The sequence below is a fragment of the Olea europaea genome, chromosome 2 (assembly GCF_002742605.1).
Source record: "Olea europaea var. sylvestris chromosome 2, O_europaea_v1, whole genome shotgun sequence".
NCBI lineage: Eukaryota > Viridiplantae > Streptophyta > Magnoliopsida > Lamiales > Oleaceae > Olea > Olea europaea.
In genome coordinates, this window is record NC_036238.1 from 3,965,666 (window position 1) to 3,985,135 (window position 19,470).

At 36.4% G+C, this 19,470-nt stretch overlaps 2 protein-coding genes across 2 annotated transcripts; one reads left to right on the top strand and one right to left on the bottom strand.

Annotated features, from left to right (window-relative positions):
- Positions 1 to 3,963: 3,963 nt before the first annotated feature.
- LOC111371324 lies at positions 3,964 to 4,421 on the bottom strand. The gene is made up of 2 exons (XM_022993246.1): positions 4,169 to 4,421; positions 3,964 to 4,076 (listed from the first exon to the last, which is right to left on the bottom strand). The coding sequence occupies exons 1-2, from the start codon at positions 4,419 to 4,421 to the stop codon at positions 3,964 to 3,966; spliced, it is 366 nt and encodes a 121-aa protein (XP_022849014.1).
- A 9,248-nt stretch (positions 4,422 to 13,669) lies between these two features.
- LOC111371334 lies at positions 13,670 to 14,673 on the top strand. The gene is made up of 2 exons (XM_022993257.1): positions 13,670 to 14,093; positions 14,588 to 14,673. Exons 1-2 carry the CDS (start codon positions 13,670 to 13,672, stop codon positions 14,671 to 14,673), a joined length of 510 nt encoding a protein of 169 aa, XP_022849025.1.
- Positions 14,674 to 19,470: the final 4,797 nt, after the last annotated feature.

Consider the following 19,470-nt stretch of genomic DNA (forward strand, 5'->3'; position numbering starts at 1 on the left):
ACCTACCTTAATTATTGTATGAAAATAAGATATCCATGTTTTAGAAGAGTTTTAAAAGAATCCACATTGAGTCTGCTTGTCCTAAAAGTTTTTCAAATTAAAAGAAATACTTTTATACAATTAACTGGATAAGTTTTGATGTTTCAAAAACTCCTTTTAACTTCTAAAGTCATGCCAAACATGTGCTTGGTCTTGAAAAACAAGTGATAGGTTCAATGATGATACAGGAGGTTCCAAATCAAGTGAGCCTGAGATGTAGATAACATGTTGATAGCGTTGAAATACTATGAAATGGTGGATTGACGCAAAGATGGAAAGTCATTGCAATAGTTTCCTTAATTGGGGCAATTTTGACATTTTTTGGTAATTTGGTTATAACTTTGGCTACAATTATTAGAATCGCAATTATGACCCCAATCCGAAAACTCTTTTGTCATCTAGCTATGCTTTGTGGGTGTCAATTTTGAGGCCAAAATCCGCTGTTTTCCCCTCCAAATTTCAATTTTCAGTTTTTTATTTTTTTCCCCATTTATGGTAATATTTCGTTTGCCTTTTCTAGTTGATTACAAATCCGATTTGAGCCAAATTTTTGGAAAGTTACTTTTTTTATTCCGTATTTTGTTTTGTTGTGATTTTCGGGATTTTACTATTTTTGGTAAAATTTCAATAATTTCGTGTTTTCTCAGCTATTTAACATGGCCTATGGGTTAATTTTCAAAATTCTAGAGTTTTAATAATATTGATTGAATTTTAGAGAAGTTTCTCTGTATTGGGCATTATTCTTTCGTTTATTTTTCTTGTAAATCGTCTATTGCAACAAGTCGCGAGATAATCACTATTCTGCCCGACGTCAATTGTCAATAAAATAGAAATATTTGATCAACAATGAACTAATAACATTAAGACTTATAAGAAGAAAAATATAAGACGAAATACTGGTTTAAAGCCAAACGGCCCCAAACCACACCGTTTGATTTATGTTTAGTTTTTGCTCAAGCCTTTTATACAGTTTTGGTTTATGTTTAGGTTATTTTACAAACCTTTAAGTCAACAATGGCTCAAATCTCGACCTCTAATTGATAAAGGTTCAATATAAAAATTAATGAGTCTAGAGTACTAGGGGGAAAATGCAGATTAATTTATCTTCTTTGTAGAAAAAATATTTATTTAAAGGTATTGGAGTAGTTGACAACTTTCTTTTTCATGCACAAAACCAATTTCGGCCGTGCTATTTGCACAGAACCCTGTGCAAGTGCACAGGGTTCTGTGCAAGGAGAGAAATCCAACCAATTTATATTGCCATACTCTGCAGCTTAAAAATTAATACTTGTTAGCTGGCGTGTGCATGACGTCCAAATGAAAATTTAAACAATTCAAATTGAAAAATCAAGAACATGCAGTGCAAGAAAAACAATTCCTGTGGTCCAGTGACAATATGACCAGTCACATAAATTATCAAACGATATATTTTCAAGAAAGTGAGAGGGAAAATAAAAGTATTGAAGTAGAAAAAAGGAGTCATGAACGCACAAATTCACATTATAAGAAAGACGGAGATCTTGCTTTGCTTGTTGTATCCTTCGTTTAGTAAATTAGGCTTGACACCAAAAACGACAACCACCCGAACTACTGATAGAGGCAAGAATACTTTCTTGACCGACCTTGCTTAACCAACCTCATAAATCGAACTCAATGTCAAATGCATGCCCGTATGTTGATCATAAAATTGGGTTCTACAACATAGAGATTTAAAATTACGGGGTGTAATTTGAAAGAAACAACGATAATTGTGGTCCAGTTACAGGTAGCTTGAGAGTTCAAGGACCTACCATTTTCGACTTATTAGGCGTGGGCTTGTCAATAAAGATAGTCTGGTGTTTATTTAAAAAATGGGGTAAGAGGGCCTAATCTGTACCCAGTCCTATGAGCAGGTTGATGGTAACGTTTTTTAAGGATCAAACCAAGAAAAAATTACACGCGGACAATTAACTCATTGATTACAGTGGTCATGAATAATATTACAGTGGACAAGATTTAAAAATTATAGGCCATAATTTGTAAGTTTTTGAGTCGAGTCGAGCTAAGTCGAGTAGGCATGAGTTGATGCCCAAAAGGCACCAAAATAAAACGCTTACCAGACATAGGTAACATGTTATGTCGATATCTGTGGCCATGGAAAACCAGATTGTCACTCAGCATTTTAGAATTATTAGAGTTTCTTTGTCTTTATGTACGTTTTCATTTATGGGTACTGCTGTGTAGACGCTACTGAATTCCTTTTGCAGTTTGCACAATTTGGACAAAGAACAAGACAAGGCTATGTCAGAAATTTTTTTGCCTTGAAGCTCTAGTCTATTCAGGGTTTTTGTCTTGTGTCAAAATGATTGACACAAGTGGGAAACGTGGATTTGATTGGGGTTTTTCTACTGAGTTTTAAATTCTTCTTATCTAGATGTTTTCCTCATGAGTGTAACAACTATATCGAGTCTTACGCTGTTTAAAATTAGTTGACTTAAAAGTACATTGAGCACCATTTTATACGCTGTTTTCAACATCGAATTCTGCCCAATGTGCTTGTAATAAGGTTACTTAAGGATGGTTACATCCCTGTGAACTTAAGCAGCCTGGAATATGGATTATCTTGGACATCTCTTGTGGAAGGAGGAATGAGTTCTTACCACTATGGAACACATTCCATGAATGTATACTAAGAATCTGCGTTTTGTTTTGTGCTGGTGAAGAAGGCACCAAGATAGCAGGGAAAATTTGGAAAAAATGTAGCTTTAGATTCGTGGACCGGACAGCTTGAAAATGGACACCAAGAAATTGAAGACTATTTTTGTAGTGTCCGATAAGTCCTATCTTGTGGATCGAGTTGTTAAACTTGACACAATAAAAAACAAAGAAACTCTACTTTGACTTAACAAATTGCATTAAAGCTTGAACAATGGTTATTTTCCACCCGATTATCAGAGAAAAAAAAAAGGCCTTTTTAACAGGTTTTATACGATGCTTAATCCAACTGATGGAACTTCACATTCCCCAACGTTACGGACAGACAGCTCCAAATATTTCTCTCAGGAAATGGTTTATCTAAGGTCAGTAAATTCTTCAGTTCAGCAGTAAAATTTGCCTCAAGTTTCATCATTATCTTCTAAAAGTACTGTCTGTGGCAGTCAGTCTGATTACTTAGGGTCGAATTTATTTTTTGATAAGAGTTTGAGTACTAGGAGAGTGAATTCTGATTACATTCGTATTTAGGTATATAGTTCTTTTTTGGATAAAAGATAGAAAAATTTAATTAACATTGTGTGCTCCTACCGAAAGGCGAAAAAAACAATGGAATACAATACGTCCAACAATAAAAACGCTTACCATCTGTAGCAAAAGAAGCTAGACTATGGCGCCACTTATTCCCTTTTCTAGGAATAAAATGACATGAATCACACCCGAGATCTCTAAGCACAGCTATAATATCAAGCAAAATGGCTGCAGTATTCGTACCATAAGCCAAGAATCGAGTGCAACTTTAAGTCCCATTCTCATTGCTTCACTTCAGCGTTTTCAACTGCCATCGAACCAGTCTTCTGCCGCGCCACTTTCAGCCAATACTACCCCCTCGTGATCCCTTATAACTGCTACTCTAAAAGAGTTTGCTTCCTAAATTAAAATAGCGTCAGTGCCACCTCTTCGGTCATTTTTTTAATTTATTTTTAAACCTCCTTTGTTGAAATATTATCGTCTCCCCTCAGTTTATTGCTTAGCTTCCATCTCCCATCCATAATGTATCCTACAATTGGAATTTTTTTCTTTACAAAATAAATCGAAAATGTCACTACTTTAACATAAACTATCAAAAGAACAGAAAATAAAATAAAAACTACGAAATAAGTAAAGGGTAGAGTTTGGATTGCCTTCCAAGAAGCGCTTCTTCAAAATCATTAACTGGATTTTGTGCCACTATTATTCTGGAACTAGCTCAAGGCTCTCTTTAGCGGTGAAAAACTTTTCTATATAGTGCTTGATGCGTTGAGCATTAACCTTGAAATTCTCCTTTGTTGGGTGGTGCAATTCAACTGTGTCGTAGAGAAATACTTGTGCTACCTTGAAAGGACTAGACCATTTGGATTTTAATTTTCATGGGAAGAGTTTAAACCTAGAGTTATACAAGAGCACTTGGTCTCCCACTTTGAAAATTCATTGCCGAATGTTTTTATCCTGCCATTGTTTGGTCCGTCCTTTGTAGATAGATGCATTTTCTGAACTTCTCTTCTAAATTCTTCCAATTTATGCAATTGTAAAATTCTTGTTACTCCAGCCTTCTCTAGGTCCATTTTCAACTCCTTCAATGCCCAGGCTTTGTGCTTAAACCCAACTGGTAGGAGGTAGGCTTTCCCAAATACTAGTCGGTATGGAGACATTATAATCAGTGTCTTGTAAACTGTGCGACAGGCTCACAAAGCATCGTCCAATTCTTTTGACCAATCTTTTCAAGATGCATTCACAGTGAATTTCAGTTGTTTATTAGAAATTTCGATCTATCCACTTGTCAAAGGGTGATAAGGTGTGCAATTCGATGTTGTACCCTGTACTTATAAAGTACCGCCTGGAATAATTGGTTACGGAAATAAGTCCCACCATCTTGGGGATTCATAGCGGTTGAAGATATGTTTATTTTATAAAATCACTACTCTCCTTGCATCATTGGTGGGTAACAACTTGACTTTTATCCATTTGGAGACGTAATCCATCGCTATAGGATATATCAATTATTATAGGACGACGGGAAATTGTTGACTTGAATAGTTGACTTCTCATTTTGATTATCACAAACAAATTGCATTTATTTCTAGCAAATTGATTTCAAGTGTTGATAGTGATTATTGCAAAATTAAAGCACGAAAATCGAGACCAAATGCACATTGACAAATGGATTTTGGAGCTTAACGATCAACATTAAAACAAAATTGGCAATTGACGAACTTAGAAAAGAAAATCAAGCTTTCACTTTGGAAAAAAGATTGATCATCAAAATTCAAGACATTAGATATAGATGCTTTAAATTCATATATAAAGGTAAAAACACTTCAATTTCTAGTATCAACTCTAGCTCAAAAAAAGTTTCCACAAGAAAAATATTTGCATAAAAATTGATTTTAAAAAGATAAGCATTTCAACTCAACAATCAAATATTTTCAAAAACACTTATCCTTACGAAATAAATGAGAAAGTCCTTCAAGAACCTACATTGATCAATTTTATCATGAAGGAAAATGTCCGAGGGCATTTTTGTCCATCTGGACGATAGGATCACCAGCAATCACTTTTTTTACCAGTCTGCTATTGACTCAAATGGGTAGTTTTTAACTGTCTGCACTCCAACCAGATATCCGCATGGACAAATTTTTTGTCCCTTTGAGCGTTATAAATACCACTTTTCTTCCTCATGTGCAACAACTTTCTTTGAGAATTTAAGTGGGGCCTTTGTTGATCTCAACTATTTTGTATTTCAATCTTTATATGATCAAAACATCTATTCTTTGAAAGATTGTTTGAGTGATTAAATTTTGTGAAAATCTTTTATCTCTTTAAAGTTTTTCAACTACTAATACTTGAGCTATACTCATTGCTATATATTGAAGTGTTAGCCTATCCCTCTCTTGATACTTAATTGATCATATCATTTATTAAGAGAGAAACTTTTGCTTGTAATAATATTTTATTGTTTGATTTTTGGTCGTATTGAAGTTTCGAAAACTTCGACGTTGTAAAAGGATTAGTGTTCTTAGGTTATAAGTCACCGGAAGCATTGTAATAGTTGGATTCCACCATAAGTCAATCAACAATAGGGAAAAGGCATTGCTCACGACGAAATACTCGGTAATGAGAGACATAGATTATTGATTGGATCGAACCTCCATAATCATATCGTTTGTGCATTCTCTTCCCTTTCATTTATTACTTTCTCATCCATGCCATCTTACCTGAGCGATTAATTTATTTGTTGTTTGTTTAAAATTGCGATTACTTTTGAAAAATGTTTAAATAACCAATTCACCTCTTCTTGGTTAGCTATTCTTGGACCTTCAATTGGTATCAGAGCTTGATACTCATTTTCAAAGTTTTCAAATTCTTGAGTAATGGCTAACCCTATATTTCAAAATTTTGAGGGGCATTCTACAAATCGACATTCCTTCTTTGATGGCACACACTATAATTATTGGAAGACTAGGATGATGATTTACATTAAACCTATAGATTACATTATTTGGGAAGTAGTTGAATACGATTCATATAAGCCTATTAAGATCATCATGATAGATGGCCAACATGACAAAATTACTCCTAAACCTAGGGAAGAATATGATAAAGAAGATTATAAAAAGTTATCTTTAAATGCTAGGGCTAAGAATTTACTTTACTGTGTATTAGATAGAAATGAATTCAATTGGATCAGTACATGTGAATTCACATATGGCAAGCACTTGAAATTACTCATGTTGGCACTAGCAAAGTTAAGAAAACAAAAATCAACTTGTTAGTTAAAGAATTTGAAAATTTCTTCACGAAACAAGATGAACTCATTGTTGATATGATTACTCGTTTTACCGATACTGTAAATGACCTTAAAGGCTTTGATTGAAAATTTACCGACGTTGAATTTATTAGCTAAATGCTTAGGTCGCTATCGAAAGATTGGAGTCCATTGAGAATATTGATAGAGAATACAAAGGATATTAATACGTATCTTTTGGAAGAACTTTATGGAACATTAATGACTTATGAACTCAACAATGTCGAGCTCAACAAGAAAACAAGAAAAAGCAATGAAGAATCAAAGGAGCCTTCTAAGCGTCAAATTGTCTTAAAATCGACAATAGAGAAAGGAACTACAGATGACGACATGAGCGATGAAGAGCTCGATGAATTAGTTATCCTTGTCAAAAAATGGAGATATTTTTGTAATAATTGAAGAGTTCAAAAGAATGAGGAAAAATGCGAAGAAAGAAATAAGAAAATCATTTGCTATGATTGTTATAAGCTGGGACACAAAAGAACCAAGTGCTCGAACAAAAAGAAGATTATCAAGAAAAAGACACTCCAAGCTATATGGGACGATAGTGATGATGAGGACCACAATAAAAATGATAGCCAAGATGAAATTGCCAACATGTGATGAGTTATCTAAATCATATAGTGAAATACTTGGACAATTCGAATAACTTGCTTTAAGTCATTCTATCCTTTAAAAGAAAAATTATTTATTGAAAGACGAATTAAAGAAAATTTTGAAAAAACAAAAAGAAAATGTTGATCATGATTCATTAGTTAAGGAAAACACTTCCTTAAAAGAAAAGGCTGAGGACTTAGCGAGAATCATTTATAAATTTATCAAACCGAAGAAAAATTTTGATTTAATGTTTTGAAATCAAAAATGTATTTTTGACAATGGGAGAATGGATATAAACTCTCTTTAAAATAAAAAATCTGAAAAACATGTTTATCAAAACTTCAAATTCAAATATTACTTGTAGTTTTTGTAATAAAAGTGAACAAGTTGCTTTTAATTGCTTAACTAAAAAGAAGCTATATTTTGAAAGTAAACATAAGTGGATTCGAAAGTCCACAAAAACAAACTACCAAGGACCCAAATTTGCATGGGTACCAAAAATCAAAAATTAAATTATTCTTGTAGATACCGAAAAAAATAAAGAGCAAATGTTTATTGGATAGCCGATACTCAAAACACATGATCGGAGATCAATCTCTTTTTCAAATTTCAACGAGAATGATCGAGGTTATGTCACTTTTGGAGATCACTCATCCCCCTCGATTGAGAATGTTTTATTAAATGATAACTTCAAACATAATTTACTAAATATTAGCCAATTATGTGATAAAGATTACAATATAAAATTCGATTCTTCCAAGTGCCTTATTAAGGATGCTACATCAAAAGAGGTGATATTCATAGGAATCCGAAATAAAGATGTTTATATCATAAATATTGAATTTGAAAATAATGAAGAACGTTTACTTAGCTTGAAAGATGAAACACGGTTATGGCATAGGTGATTAGATCATGGTAGCATGGATCTTCTTTCAAAAATTTCAAAAAATTGTTTTGCGAAATGATTGCCAAATTTCAAATTTGAAAAAGATAAAATTTGTGATGCACATCAATTAGAAAACAAGTAAAGAATTCTTTCTAGCCTAAACTTCATTCTTCAACTACAAAATCATTACAACTTCTCCACATGGATCTTTTTGAACCATCTAAAACGACTAGCTTAGGAGATAAACATTACGCCTTCGTTATCGTAGACGATTTTTCTAGTTTTACTTCAGTCATGTTTTTAAACTTAAAAGTCTTTAAACACTTATATAAGAAAGTCGAAAACAAAAAAGGTTATACCTTTACAACTATTAGAAGTGATTATGGTGGATAATTTGATAATATCGATTTTGATGATTTTTGCATTGAAAATGGATATGAACATAATTTCTCGGCTCCTAGAGCTCCTCAACAAAATGTGGAAAGGAAGATTCATACATTGCAAGAAATGGCTAAGACCATGTTAAATGAGAATAACTTACCAAAGTATTTTTGGTCCGAAATGGTCAACACCGCTTGCTACATTATCAATAGAGTTTTAGTAAGTCGAAAGAAGACTAAAACTCCTTACAAGCTTTGGAAAAATAGAATCTCCAATATTAGTTATTTTAAATTTTTCGGATGCAAATGTTTTATTTTAAACACAAAAGATAATTTAGGAAATTTCAATTCTAAATTTGATGTTGGAATTTTTCTAGGATATTTATTGACTAGAAAAGTTTATAGAGTATTAAACAAACGAACTCCAGTCGTTGAAGAATCCATGCATGTTGCATTTGATGAAATTAACTCTCTTGATCGTGAGAAAGGTATCGATGACGATGTAGGTTTGGAAGCTTTATTCGACCAAAATGAACATTCAAGACAAACACAAGGAAGCTCACAACAAAGAACAAAAGGAGGAGTCCAACATTCAAGAGAATATAGAGAAAACAACTGAAACTCAAAGTGATCACTCACCATGAAAGAATTAAAAAATAGTTTCATCTCATCCCAAAAAGCTTATAATAGGGGATCCATCAAAAGGTGTTACTACTAGAACATCTTTTAAATCATCTCGATAGTTGCACGTTCATTTCTGAAATTGAACCTGAAAATTTCAAATAGGTGAGTTTGATGAGTATTGGATTCTAGCAATGTAAGAGGAACTAAATTGATTTGAAAGAAATCATATTTGGGCTTTAGTCGCCAGGCTAAACAATGAAATCGTAATTGACACAAAATGGGCTTTTAGAAACAAACGAGATGAAAATGGAATACTTGTACATAACAAGGCTAGATTAGTGGCCCAAGGTTACAATTAAGAAGAAAGTGTCGATTTTAAAGAAACATTTGCACCGATAGCTAGATTAGAATCCATACATATGCTTCTTATATTTGCATGCCATAAATGTTTTAAACCTTATTAAATGGATGTTAAAAGTGCCTGTTTGAATTGATTTATTAAAGAGGAAGTTTTTGTCTAGCAACTTCTCTATTTTAAAGATCACAAATATCTGGATCATGTTTTTAAACTTATGAAAGCTCTTTACGGTTTTAAGCAAGCTTTAAGAGTTTGGTTCGAATGTTTGAGCAAATTCCTACTTTTAAATGTTTTCTCAATTGGAAAAGCGGATACTCAATTTACCTAAATGGTTGATTTCTCATTTTGATTATCAAAAACAAATTGTATTTATTTTTAACAAATTGATTTCAAGTGTTGATAATGATTATTGCAAAATCAAAGGACAAAAATTGAGACTAGGAGACATGTACATTGACAAATGAATTTGGTTCTTGATGATCAATATGAAAACAAAATTGGCGATTGACAAACTTAGAGACAAAAATCAAACTTTCACTTTGGAGAGAAGATCGATAGTCAAAATTCAAGACATTAGATATAGACACTTTAAATTCATATGTAAAAATAAACACACTTCAATTTCTAGCATCAACTATAGCTCAAAATAATTTTTATGCACGAGAACAAATTCAGTCACAAAAGAATATTTGTATAAAATTTGATTTTAAAAAGATAAATATTTGGACGCAACAATCAAATATTTGCAAAAACACTTATCTTTAGGAAATATTACTACCCATCTGAACGTCCGAATGACCAACAATCACTTTATGACCGTTCTTCTATTGACTCAAACGATTAGTTTTTTAACTATCCAGACTCCAATCGGACATCTGGATGGATAGAATTTTTTGCCCGTTTGCTATAAATACTACTTTTCTTTCTCATTTGCAACAACCTTCTTTTAGCATTTAAGTGAAGCTTTTATTGATATCAACTACTTTGTATTTCAATCTTTATGAGATCAAAACATCTATTCTTTGAAAAATGTTTTGAGTGATCAAATTTTGTGAAAATCTTTTATCTTGTTGAAGTTTTTCAACAACTAACACTTGAGTTATACTCATTACTATTTATTGAAGTGTTAGCCTACCCATCTTGATACTTAATTGATCATATCATTTATTAAGATATAAGCTTTTACTTGTAATATAGTTTTGTTGTTTGATTGTAGGTCGTGTTGAAGTCCTGAAAATTTCAAAGTTGTAAAAGGATCGATACTCAGTTGTAAGTCACTGGAAGCATTGTAAGGGTTGAATTGCGCTATAGTCAATCAACAATGGTGAAAAGGTCTTGCTCATGATAGCGAGCTTGGTAACGTGGGACGTAGATCGTTGATTGAATTGAACCTCCATAATCACATCGCTTGCACATTCTCTTCCTTTCAACTTCTTACTTTGTTATCTGTGCTATCTTACGTGCACGATTAATTTATTTGTTGTTTGTTTAAAATTACGATTATTTTCGAAAAAGTTTTAACTAACCAATTCATCCCTTCTTGGTTAGCTATTCTTGGACTTTTAGAAATGTCGTAAAATCAAGGGGAATTTACAAAATTGTCACCAAAAATGTAAGTTAAAAAAAAAATGTCATTTTCACTTTTTGTGAGCAAAAATGTCACATTTTTGGGGTGCAAAGTCCAAAATACCCTTAATCACACATTTCTAGTAGCATTAAATGCTTGATGTGAAAGAAAAGCATTGACTTGATAGAAAACATGGATAAATGTGTATTTTATTGATTAATATGAATTTTTGTTAATAAAAAATTACCAAATAAATTAGAAAACGAAACATAAACAAGAAACCCTACCTCTTTTCCATCTTCTTCATTTTCATTGATCAAGAAGACATTTGTGTTCCATTCTACATCCACTTTGAGAGGTTAGCAATTACAAATTAATTTATATTACTTTTATAACTTTGTATTTGTACATATTAAATACAACATGGGCATATTTATTTGAAATTACTTTGAAAGTATTATGCATTCATTTGTTTGATTTTTTTGAATCCTTAATGAAATGCCATTATCACCATTGAGTAATTTCTTCTATTACCACCATTAAGGTCTCTTTAATGACAAGGCCAATATGCCATTTTCATTATGTCATTTGGTAGGTGAATAATAATGACCACACTTAATATGATGTGTTGAAGAAACCTCAGAAATTCACTGCCGTCTGCTTCCCGACAATCTCGACAGTTAAACTGTCGAGTTCGACATTTACAAATCGTCGGGTTAGACGTTTGAGATGTCGAACCTGACATTTTGAAACAGCCGAGTTATGGAATATTACTTTCAATTTGGATACTTCAAAACGATACAACCCCTTGATTTGAACTTTTGTTATTGTACTGATTTATGTATTATGAAGTGTGAGTTTCATACTATTAAATGCCAACATATTGATTCCGAATTGTAACCATTGCAATCCCATCATTTCAGGTATGAATAATCATTTGAGATTCGTCGTGTCGCATGGGGGAAATTTTGTTCATGCGGATGACGAATGGAAGTGGAGAGGGGACAAAACTACTTCCATTCTGGTGCCAAGAAGTATTACCGTAGCGGAACTTATGTTAAGGTTGAAGGAGAAACTTGGTATTCTTGATCCCCGCGCTCAAATTGAATTGAAGTTCAAAGTCCCTAACTTGAATATACCTCCGGCTGAAATATGCGACAATGAAGACTTAAATTGGTACGTATCAGTGCATAATGAAAGTGCTATCTGCGTTACTGTTTTGGAATCCGATCTCCCAAGTGTTGACATGGGAAGGGATGCAAATTTTGAAGATCCTTCGTTTGCTACGGTAGATGTTCTGCAAAATGTGGAACATGATTTGGTGAATCGAATGCATAGTGTCTCAAACAATAATGCACTTGAAACACATGAGTATGATAACGGGAGTGAACCATTAGACGAGAACTTGGATAACCCATCACTTAGTTTAGAGGCTGCTAATTCTGTTGATGTCGAGGACGAGCACTCTTTGTCACATTCGAACGATTCGGATGGATATGAATTTATGAGAACTGTGACTACATCCGATCTTGCCGAAAAGGAAATATTCTTCAGGAAGAAAGAGTTGTACTCAAAAATTCGTGCACTTGCTTTGAAAAACAAGTTCCAATTTCGGGTGAGCCGGTCAAACATGAAGATGTTAACCATTGTATGCGCCGACCGCAGTTGCAAATGGATGTTACGTGCTTCTACTGTGAGGTAGTCTGCAATCTTTGTGATCTGCAAATTCAATAATGTGCACACATGTTCCATCGATTTTCGCAGTAATGCGCATCGACATGTGACGAGTACTGTAATTGCCGAGCATATTTTCGAAAAATTGGATAATCCGAACCGATCGTATGATCCGAGCATTATTGCACGTGACATGGCACGTGAGCTCGGTGTCCAAATAAGTTACAGCAAGGCACGTAGGGGAAAGGTGGCCGCTTTACATATGCTGCATGGGACACCAGAGGACAGTTTTCAGAAACTATCTTCATACTGTCACATACTAGGTGAGAATAACCTGGGGACGGTAACTCACATCGAACTTGATTCGCGCGATAGATTCCATTACTTCTTCCTAGCTTTTGGTGCAAGCATTCGTGGTTACATGCAGTACTTGAGGCCCGTTGTTTGCGTTGACGGTAGTCACTTGAAAGGTCCATACAAGGGTACACTTTTACTGGCAACTGCCCAAGATGCCAACAAACAGATTTATCCCTTAGCGTGGGGGATTGTGGATTCCGAAACTAACCGATCTTAGATGTGGTTTATGTCTAACTTGAAAGATCTTATAGGAGACTCAGATGAACTTGTATTTGTTTCGGACAGGAAAAGAAGTATCGAAAGAGCTAGTACTCACTTATTTTCTTTGTCTCGTCATTGTTGTTGTATGTGGCATGTGGAGAAGAACCTAATTCGGCGGCACTTTAACGCAATTTCAATATTCCTGGTCAAACGAGCTGCTACAACTTATCGGGTCGAAGAGTTCGAACGACTAATGGGAAAGATTCGTAGGGTGAGTGAAAGATGTTAGAGGTATTTGGAGAAAGCCGATTTTTCATTCTGGTCACGAGCACTATTCGTGGGAGACCGATACAACATTATGACAAACAACAACGCGGAATCATTGAACTCAATGCTGAGACATGCTCGTTCGTTGCCAATCACGTGTTTGGTCGAGCACATTCGTAAAACAATGCAGAGGTGGTTTTACGAACGTCGAAGCAATGCAACCGCATGCAGTACTATATTATCGTCGAGGATGGAGAACGAGTTACAAACAACATTTGAAGTTGGTACTAGGCTTCGAGCCCATGAGTTGACAAACAGCTTGACCCAGGTTGGAATATCCAACAATATGGAGATAGTGGACTTCTTCGATAACACGTGCACATGTCGTGAGTTTCAACTAAATCGTATGCCATGTGCTCATGCAACTCGTGGTGCTACCCTGAGTGGTAAGTCATTATACGATCTATGCTCTCCGTACTATACATCGGAATACTGGAGGGGTGCCTCTATGGAAGTCATATATCCCGTTACACGGGAAGTGGATTGGGTTGTTCCAAATGAAATCCTAGGCACTCATATTTTGCCACCGACTGTACGTCGTCCTCCAGGTAGACCACTGACGCGACGTAAGTGAGCTAGATACGAGTCCACTTCCCAATTGAGAAAACGCACTCGATGTGGGAGACTTAGTCATAACCGGACCACATGTTCGAACCCTATTGTATCACAAGCCACTTGAAGAAGCGTGATGTGTAAAAGTGGTTGTCTAATGTAATCCCCAAAAAACTTAATTTAAACATGCATTGTACATTCCCAACTTATTTTATGAATCTGTTATTATTATCGTATGCCAGTGCAAATTTGGTCGTTATGTTCCGCAAGTAAAGTACCGATCATTAGAGTTCCATTATCACGAATGAGATGAATACCTTTTTCGTACTATAAACTTAGCCGATCATAGAAGTTTCATTAGCTTCGACTGACAGTTTGTCGAATTAGAAAATTGATTTTCATGAGACCATATTGAAAAACAAAACACCAACATTACGTCTCGACAGTTCATATGTCGTTCTCGACAGATAGTCTCTGTAATTCTCGACAGTTGGGAACAATAGCGGCTTGAAAACCTACACTACTGCGGTTACCTATTATGGAGATGCAGTTTCTGCACGTATCCAGAGAACGTGACCAAAATCATCCATACCACAAAATACTAAACATATTTTCCTACAAAAGGGCCATTTATTGCACAGTTGCAGTGCTTTTGACAATGTAAGAAGCTCCCCCACTTTTCCCATCTGACTCGTCTGAGCTAATGACAATTACTTCTGGAGGTGGAAAATGAGCCATCCACTCATTCGAGTCGGACGGTGACTCGACCGGACCCCTAACCACGAAGACTTGATCGAGAACGCTGTTTGGTGACTTAGATTCTGCACTTGACACTTCATCGAACTCGGCACCATGCAGTTCAACTCTTACATCCTCATCGTCCGACAACAAAACGATGGGAAATTCAGCGGATGAACCCAGTATGGGTGGATGCATATTGGAGTTGAATGTTTCATTGCTAGAGGTGGATGAACCTATTATCTTATATCAACTACCTGTTTCAAAATGGAAGCCTTACAATAGCTTTAATGACATCTGAAATGTAATTTGATAGACAATGCTTGTAATGTATTCATTATGTAAGTATAAATGTATTGGAAATACTTGTTACTTGCAAAAAATCAGAAACGTATAATATCAACAATAGCATGTTACACTAAAACACTTGTATTGGACAATCCCACCATTTTCAATTATCGAAACGCAAGGAACTTATAAAATTTAATGGCCCGCCTAGTTGAAATGTCGGGCCCGACAGATGTTTTATTCCTTCTCGACAGTTGACGAAAACGTGCATTGCAGTAAAGATCGTATAATTTCGAATTTTGGTAAACTGCAGAATAAATGAAGAAGAATAAATAGAAGTAGCTCTTTTTACCACAGTGTTGTTCAACTACGTTGAAAGTGTCACATTGATCTGTAGGTAAGTTCAAAGTGGCACAATACCTTGGTTCCAAAATTGATTGTAAGCAACAATGGTCTCCTGGTATTTATAATCATCCTGAAAGAAGGAAGTAATTACTTCATTTATCTACCCAACCACCAAGTTCAATCTCTAAATAAATTTGAAAAGCAATTGGTGTGATGGTTGCTATAATAAGTGTACCTTTATCCCCCATTGTACCATCATTACTATGACATTGGCAGAGACTAAAATACTTCAATGATGTATAAAATTCATGCATTATGGTTGCTTGCAAGAAATTACTTCTCATTTACCAGCTTCTTAGTTGCACCATGGTTGTAATGGTACAGTTTCTCACAAAACCCACTCATCATGTTAACCCACATAATAACATACGAAGGACAATGGAATATACATAAACTCATTCGTCAATTAGTTGTACCATGGAAGTCATGACTTTGGCACTTTTAATGGGTCCTCATCTTAATCCAATCTATAGTTTCTAAGGAACTACGACATTGAAGCCCGCTGTCTACTCGTAAATGGATATTCGTAAAACGTACGCATACATAATTTTTTGCGCAATACAATGTACGAGCGTTGACGAACATTGAATGAAAGCACTTAGTACCGTAAGTACGATTGACATAACATAATAAAGCCGGATAACTAATACAAGTTGTAACACTACAATAATTTCAGCAACGGTAAACGGTGACAAGGCATTCACCACGGGAATTGCAAAATGTGATGAATGCTTCTAAGTGTCACCAAGGTTGCCAACTACCCTGTCTGATATGTAAATCACAAAAATGAACGAAAAAGGCACCAATATAACACGAAGTAAGTAACATCCTTCACCATGTAAATTACATCAAACAAAAGACAAAAGCATGCTGAATCCCGTCATCGTGCTATGTTCGGCAATTTATCCACAATTACTAATGTTTTTGCTTTGCGCTCCCCCTCGTGTACGGAGTCCTGGTAGCAGGTGCCGGACGTCGCAGTCGTGTGGATCGCCGTCTATTTGTCGTAACTGCTAGTCCTGGTCGGGCTACATTGGCGGGAACTGGGAAAGTTACAACGTAAGCAAATGAAACGAAAAATAAATTCAATTGTCAAAAATTAAGGCAATACCTTGCACTTCATCCACTGCAGCGAGCGCTAGCACGAGGTCATTGTCGGGGCATGGCTCAATGTATACTGTGTCTGTCGAAAAGAACAATTAAATATTTTTAGTGTATAACTACATGTACGAATTTTCAAATTATGCCAAGTACATGAAACAACAATCTACAAGTTTTCCTCATAACTGACCCACATACCTTGCAGATTTATGGTTTCAGTAGGCACCATGTCCTGCTCTTTCTCACGGTCGCCAGGCGGTGGGTGGTGGGTCCCTTCGACTACAACAAATGAACAATTGTAAACTAATCGAATGCCTGAAATAATATTTGTTCAAATCGTGAAAAATAATGAAATACCTTGCACTTCTTCAATTGTAGAGGGCTCTGGCACGGGGCGTTCCTCCGGGCACGGCTGAATGTGCGCTATGTCTATTCAGAACAACAAGGAAACAGCGAATGGAAAGTGAATTTTAACAATTTTCAAAACTTCCGAAACACATGAAATGATAATTAATCAATTTGCTCAAAAGTAACCGACGTACCTTGCAGACTTTCGGTTCCAGTGGCCAGTGGCATATCCTACTCGTCCAGGCATGGCTCCATGCGTTCTTCATTAATGTACATACCAGCCCCCTCTTGCCTGTCAATCCCCATGTCTTCGTCGATACCGTCAGGCGACGGGTGGTGGACTGCAAAGCCTCCGTAGTTTACAATGAATGAACAATTGTCATACAGAACATGTCAGTGAGCAGGGATAAAGTGAACATTGTCATAAAGAACTGTAGTACGCATACGGTGAAGTACCTGATTGTCTGGGCTCGGGATCCACATCAATCGCACATGCAGTGGTTGTAGAGCCGGATGCTGGGACGATGGTGGATATGAAGTCCTTCAATTTTTTAAATCCATCGGACATGTGCCGCATGAGTTCGATCTTCACAGTGCGGAGCCGCATTTCGAACAGAATTCTTTGATCTAGCAACATGCCCTGAACATCGTCTGCTGTGAGGCTTGATCCGGCCGCTGCAGTAGGTCGTACATGAAAGGTGGACGATGCCATGGGAGAAGTAGCTCTATGCTGGTGGGGAGGGGGGGGAAGTCCCCGTCTGTCCACTTCGTCCAACTCGATCACTGTCACTATCCTCACTGTCGTCCTCTTCCGAGTCCCCACCTTTATCCTCTTCGCTCTCATCGGCTCCTGACTCCTCCTCCTCACCACTGGTCCCCCCCACCATCATGGGCCTCCTCAGAAGTATCACCCTCGGGGGTGCCTATACGCTCTGCTTGGAACTGCGGAGCAACACTGTCCCTAGCAAGGTCATCCAACGCAGGGACAGGATCATCATTGAGCAGCACAAGAGTTGCGATATGAGGTTGCCCACACTCAGTCTCGGTGGGCCGCAGTGTCACGTACACGTGTAGCTACAACATGAACATATTCATTACGAAATAACCACATGCTACAATGACGAATGGAAGGTATGAGATCGTAGAAGTAACATAATTTTTTACCTGTACATTCTTGAAGAAAGCATCGTACGTACGCTGCTACGACTGTTTTGTTGATGTCCAGTCGAGAAGCCGTGGGAAACGTTCCCCAAGACGCTCACCGAAGCGATCACCAATTTCAGGCACCGCCTCGAACGCCCATATCTGTTAGAGTAAAAAAGGAATGTGAGTTCAGAACGAAACCAATCACGAAATACATTTGCATTGAAATAATTAGTAGGTAAAATAAAGATACCTGTATGGCAATGAGAAAGTCGTGGACCGTGTAGCTAATCGCCTTCTCCTTCTTCTTCGTCGCATCCAAAAATTTTCTTGCCCAACGGCCCCGAAAGCCCTTTATCAGCCGTCCATACGAGATTCTACCCCAAGGATACGAAAAGAACAAGTCTAGATCGTCGACGATCGACAATGTCTCTATATCGATACCAACGTTGTTATCCGGAGCATTGAAGACTCCTTCGATGATCAAAGCGAGGCCAAGCTTGTACCGATCGGCTCGAGCCGTTGACGATCGAAGAAATGTCTGCTCGAGTTGGGCGCAAGAAATCTTGTCCACATATTTAAAGTATTTGTCCTTTAGTCTCCTCTTCTCAAGAACTCGGTCCATGACATTGTCATCCGGGAGAAGATCACACCTTAATCCAGTCACAAGGGCATACTCTTGAATTCCGAACCTAGCGAGGTGGCCTTGCAAATTAAACCACAGTTCATGCCGCTTCTTTGTTTGTATGCAGCAGAATACGAGTTGTTGGATTAATTCAGCAGAGAACTGGAGATCTGGAACCTTGGACAAGAACCCAAGGCATGAGTTGGGAAACTCTTCCCGCTGTCGCTCGTCAAAATGTTCCACGACTGTTTTTATATACCGCAGATTGCTTCTCTGCGATATGTGGCCCCAATCGTGCATTCTCTAGAACAAGAGGCTCGAAATCCATGTCTACAAAGACAAAATAAGAAAAAATTGTGTCAAACGACAATATAAACTTCCTCCCAGCATTGAAACGGAAGATATTCCCACATCAAACATGATTTCCACATCAGAAATTGTTGCATGCAAAAAATAAAAGGAATACTGATATCTGAACGCATATCACATAGAAATATTATTTTCTACTGGTAGGCCCTAGGCAGCCAGGAACTGAACTGTCGGTCCCGACATTTTATCCGTCGATGGTTCATCTGTCGAGAATTACAGAGGATAACTGTCGGGTACGACAGTTGAGAAACAACTATGGATAGATGAACTGTCGGGAAATCCTGTTTTGAATATGTTCCTGGTTATTAACATATTTTGATCATACAAAACAAAAAATAACTGCAACTGCAAAGAAA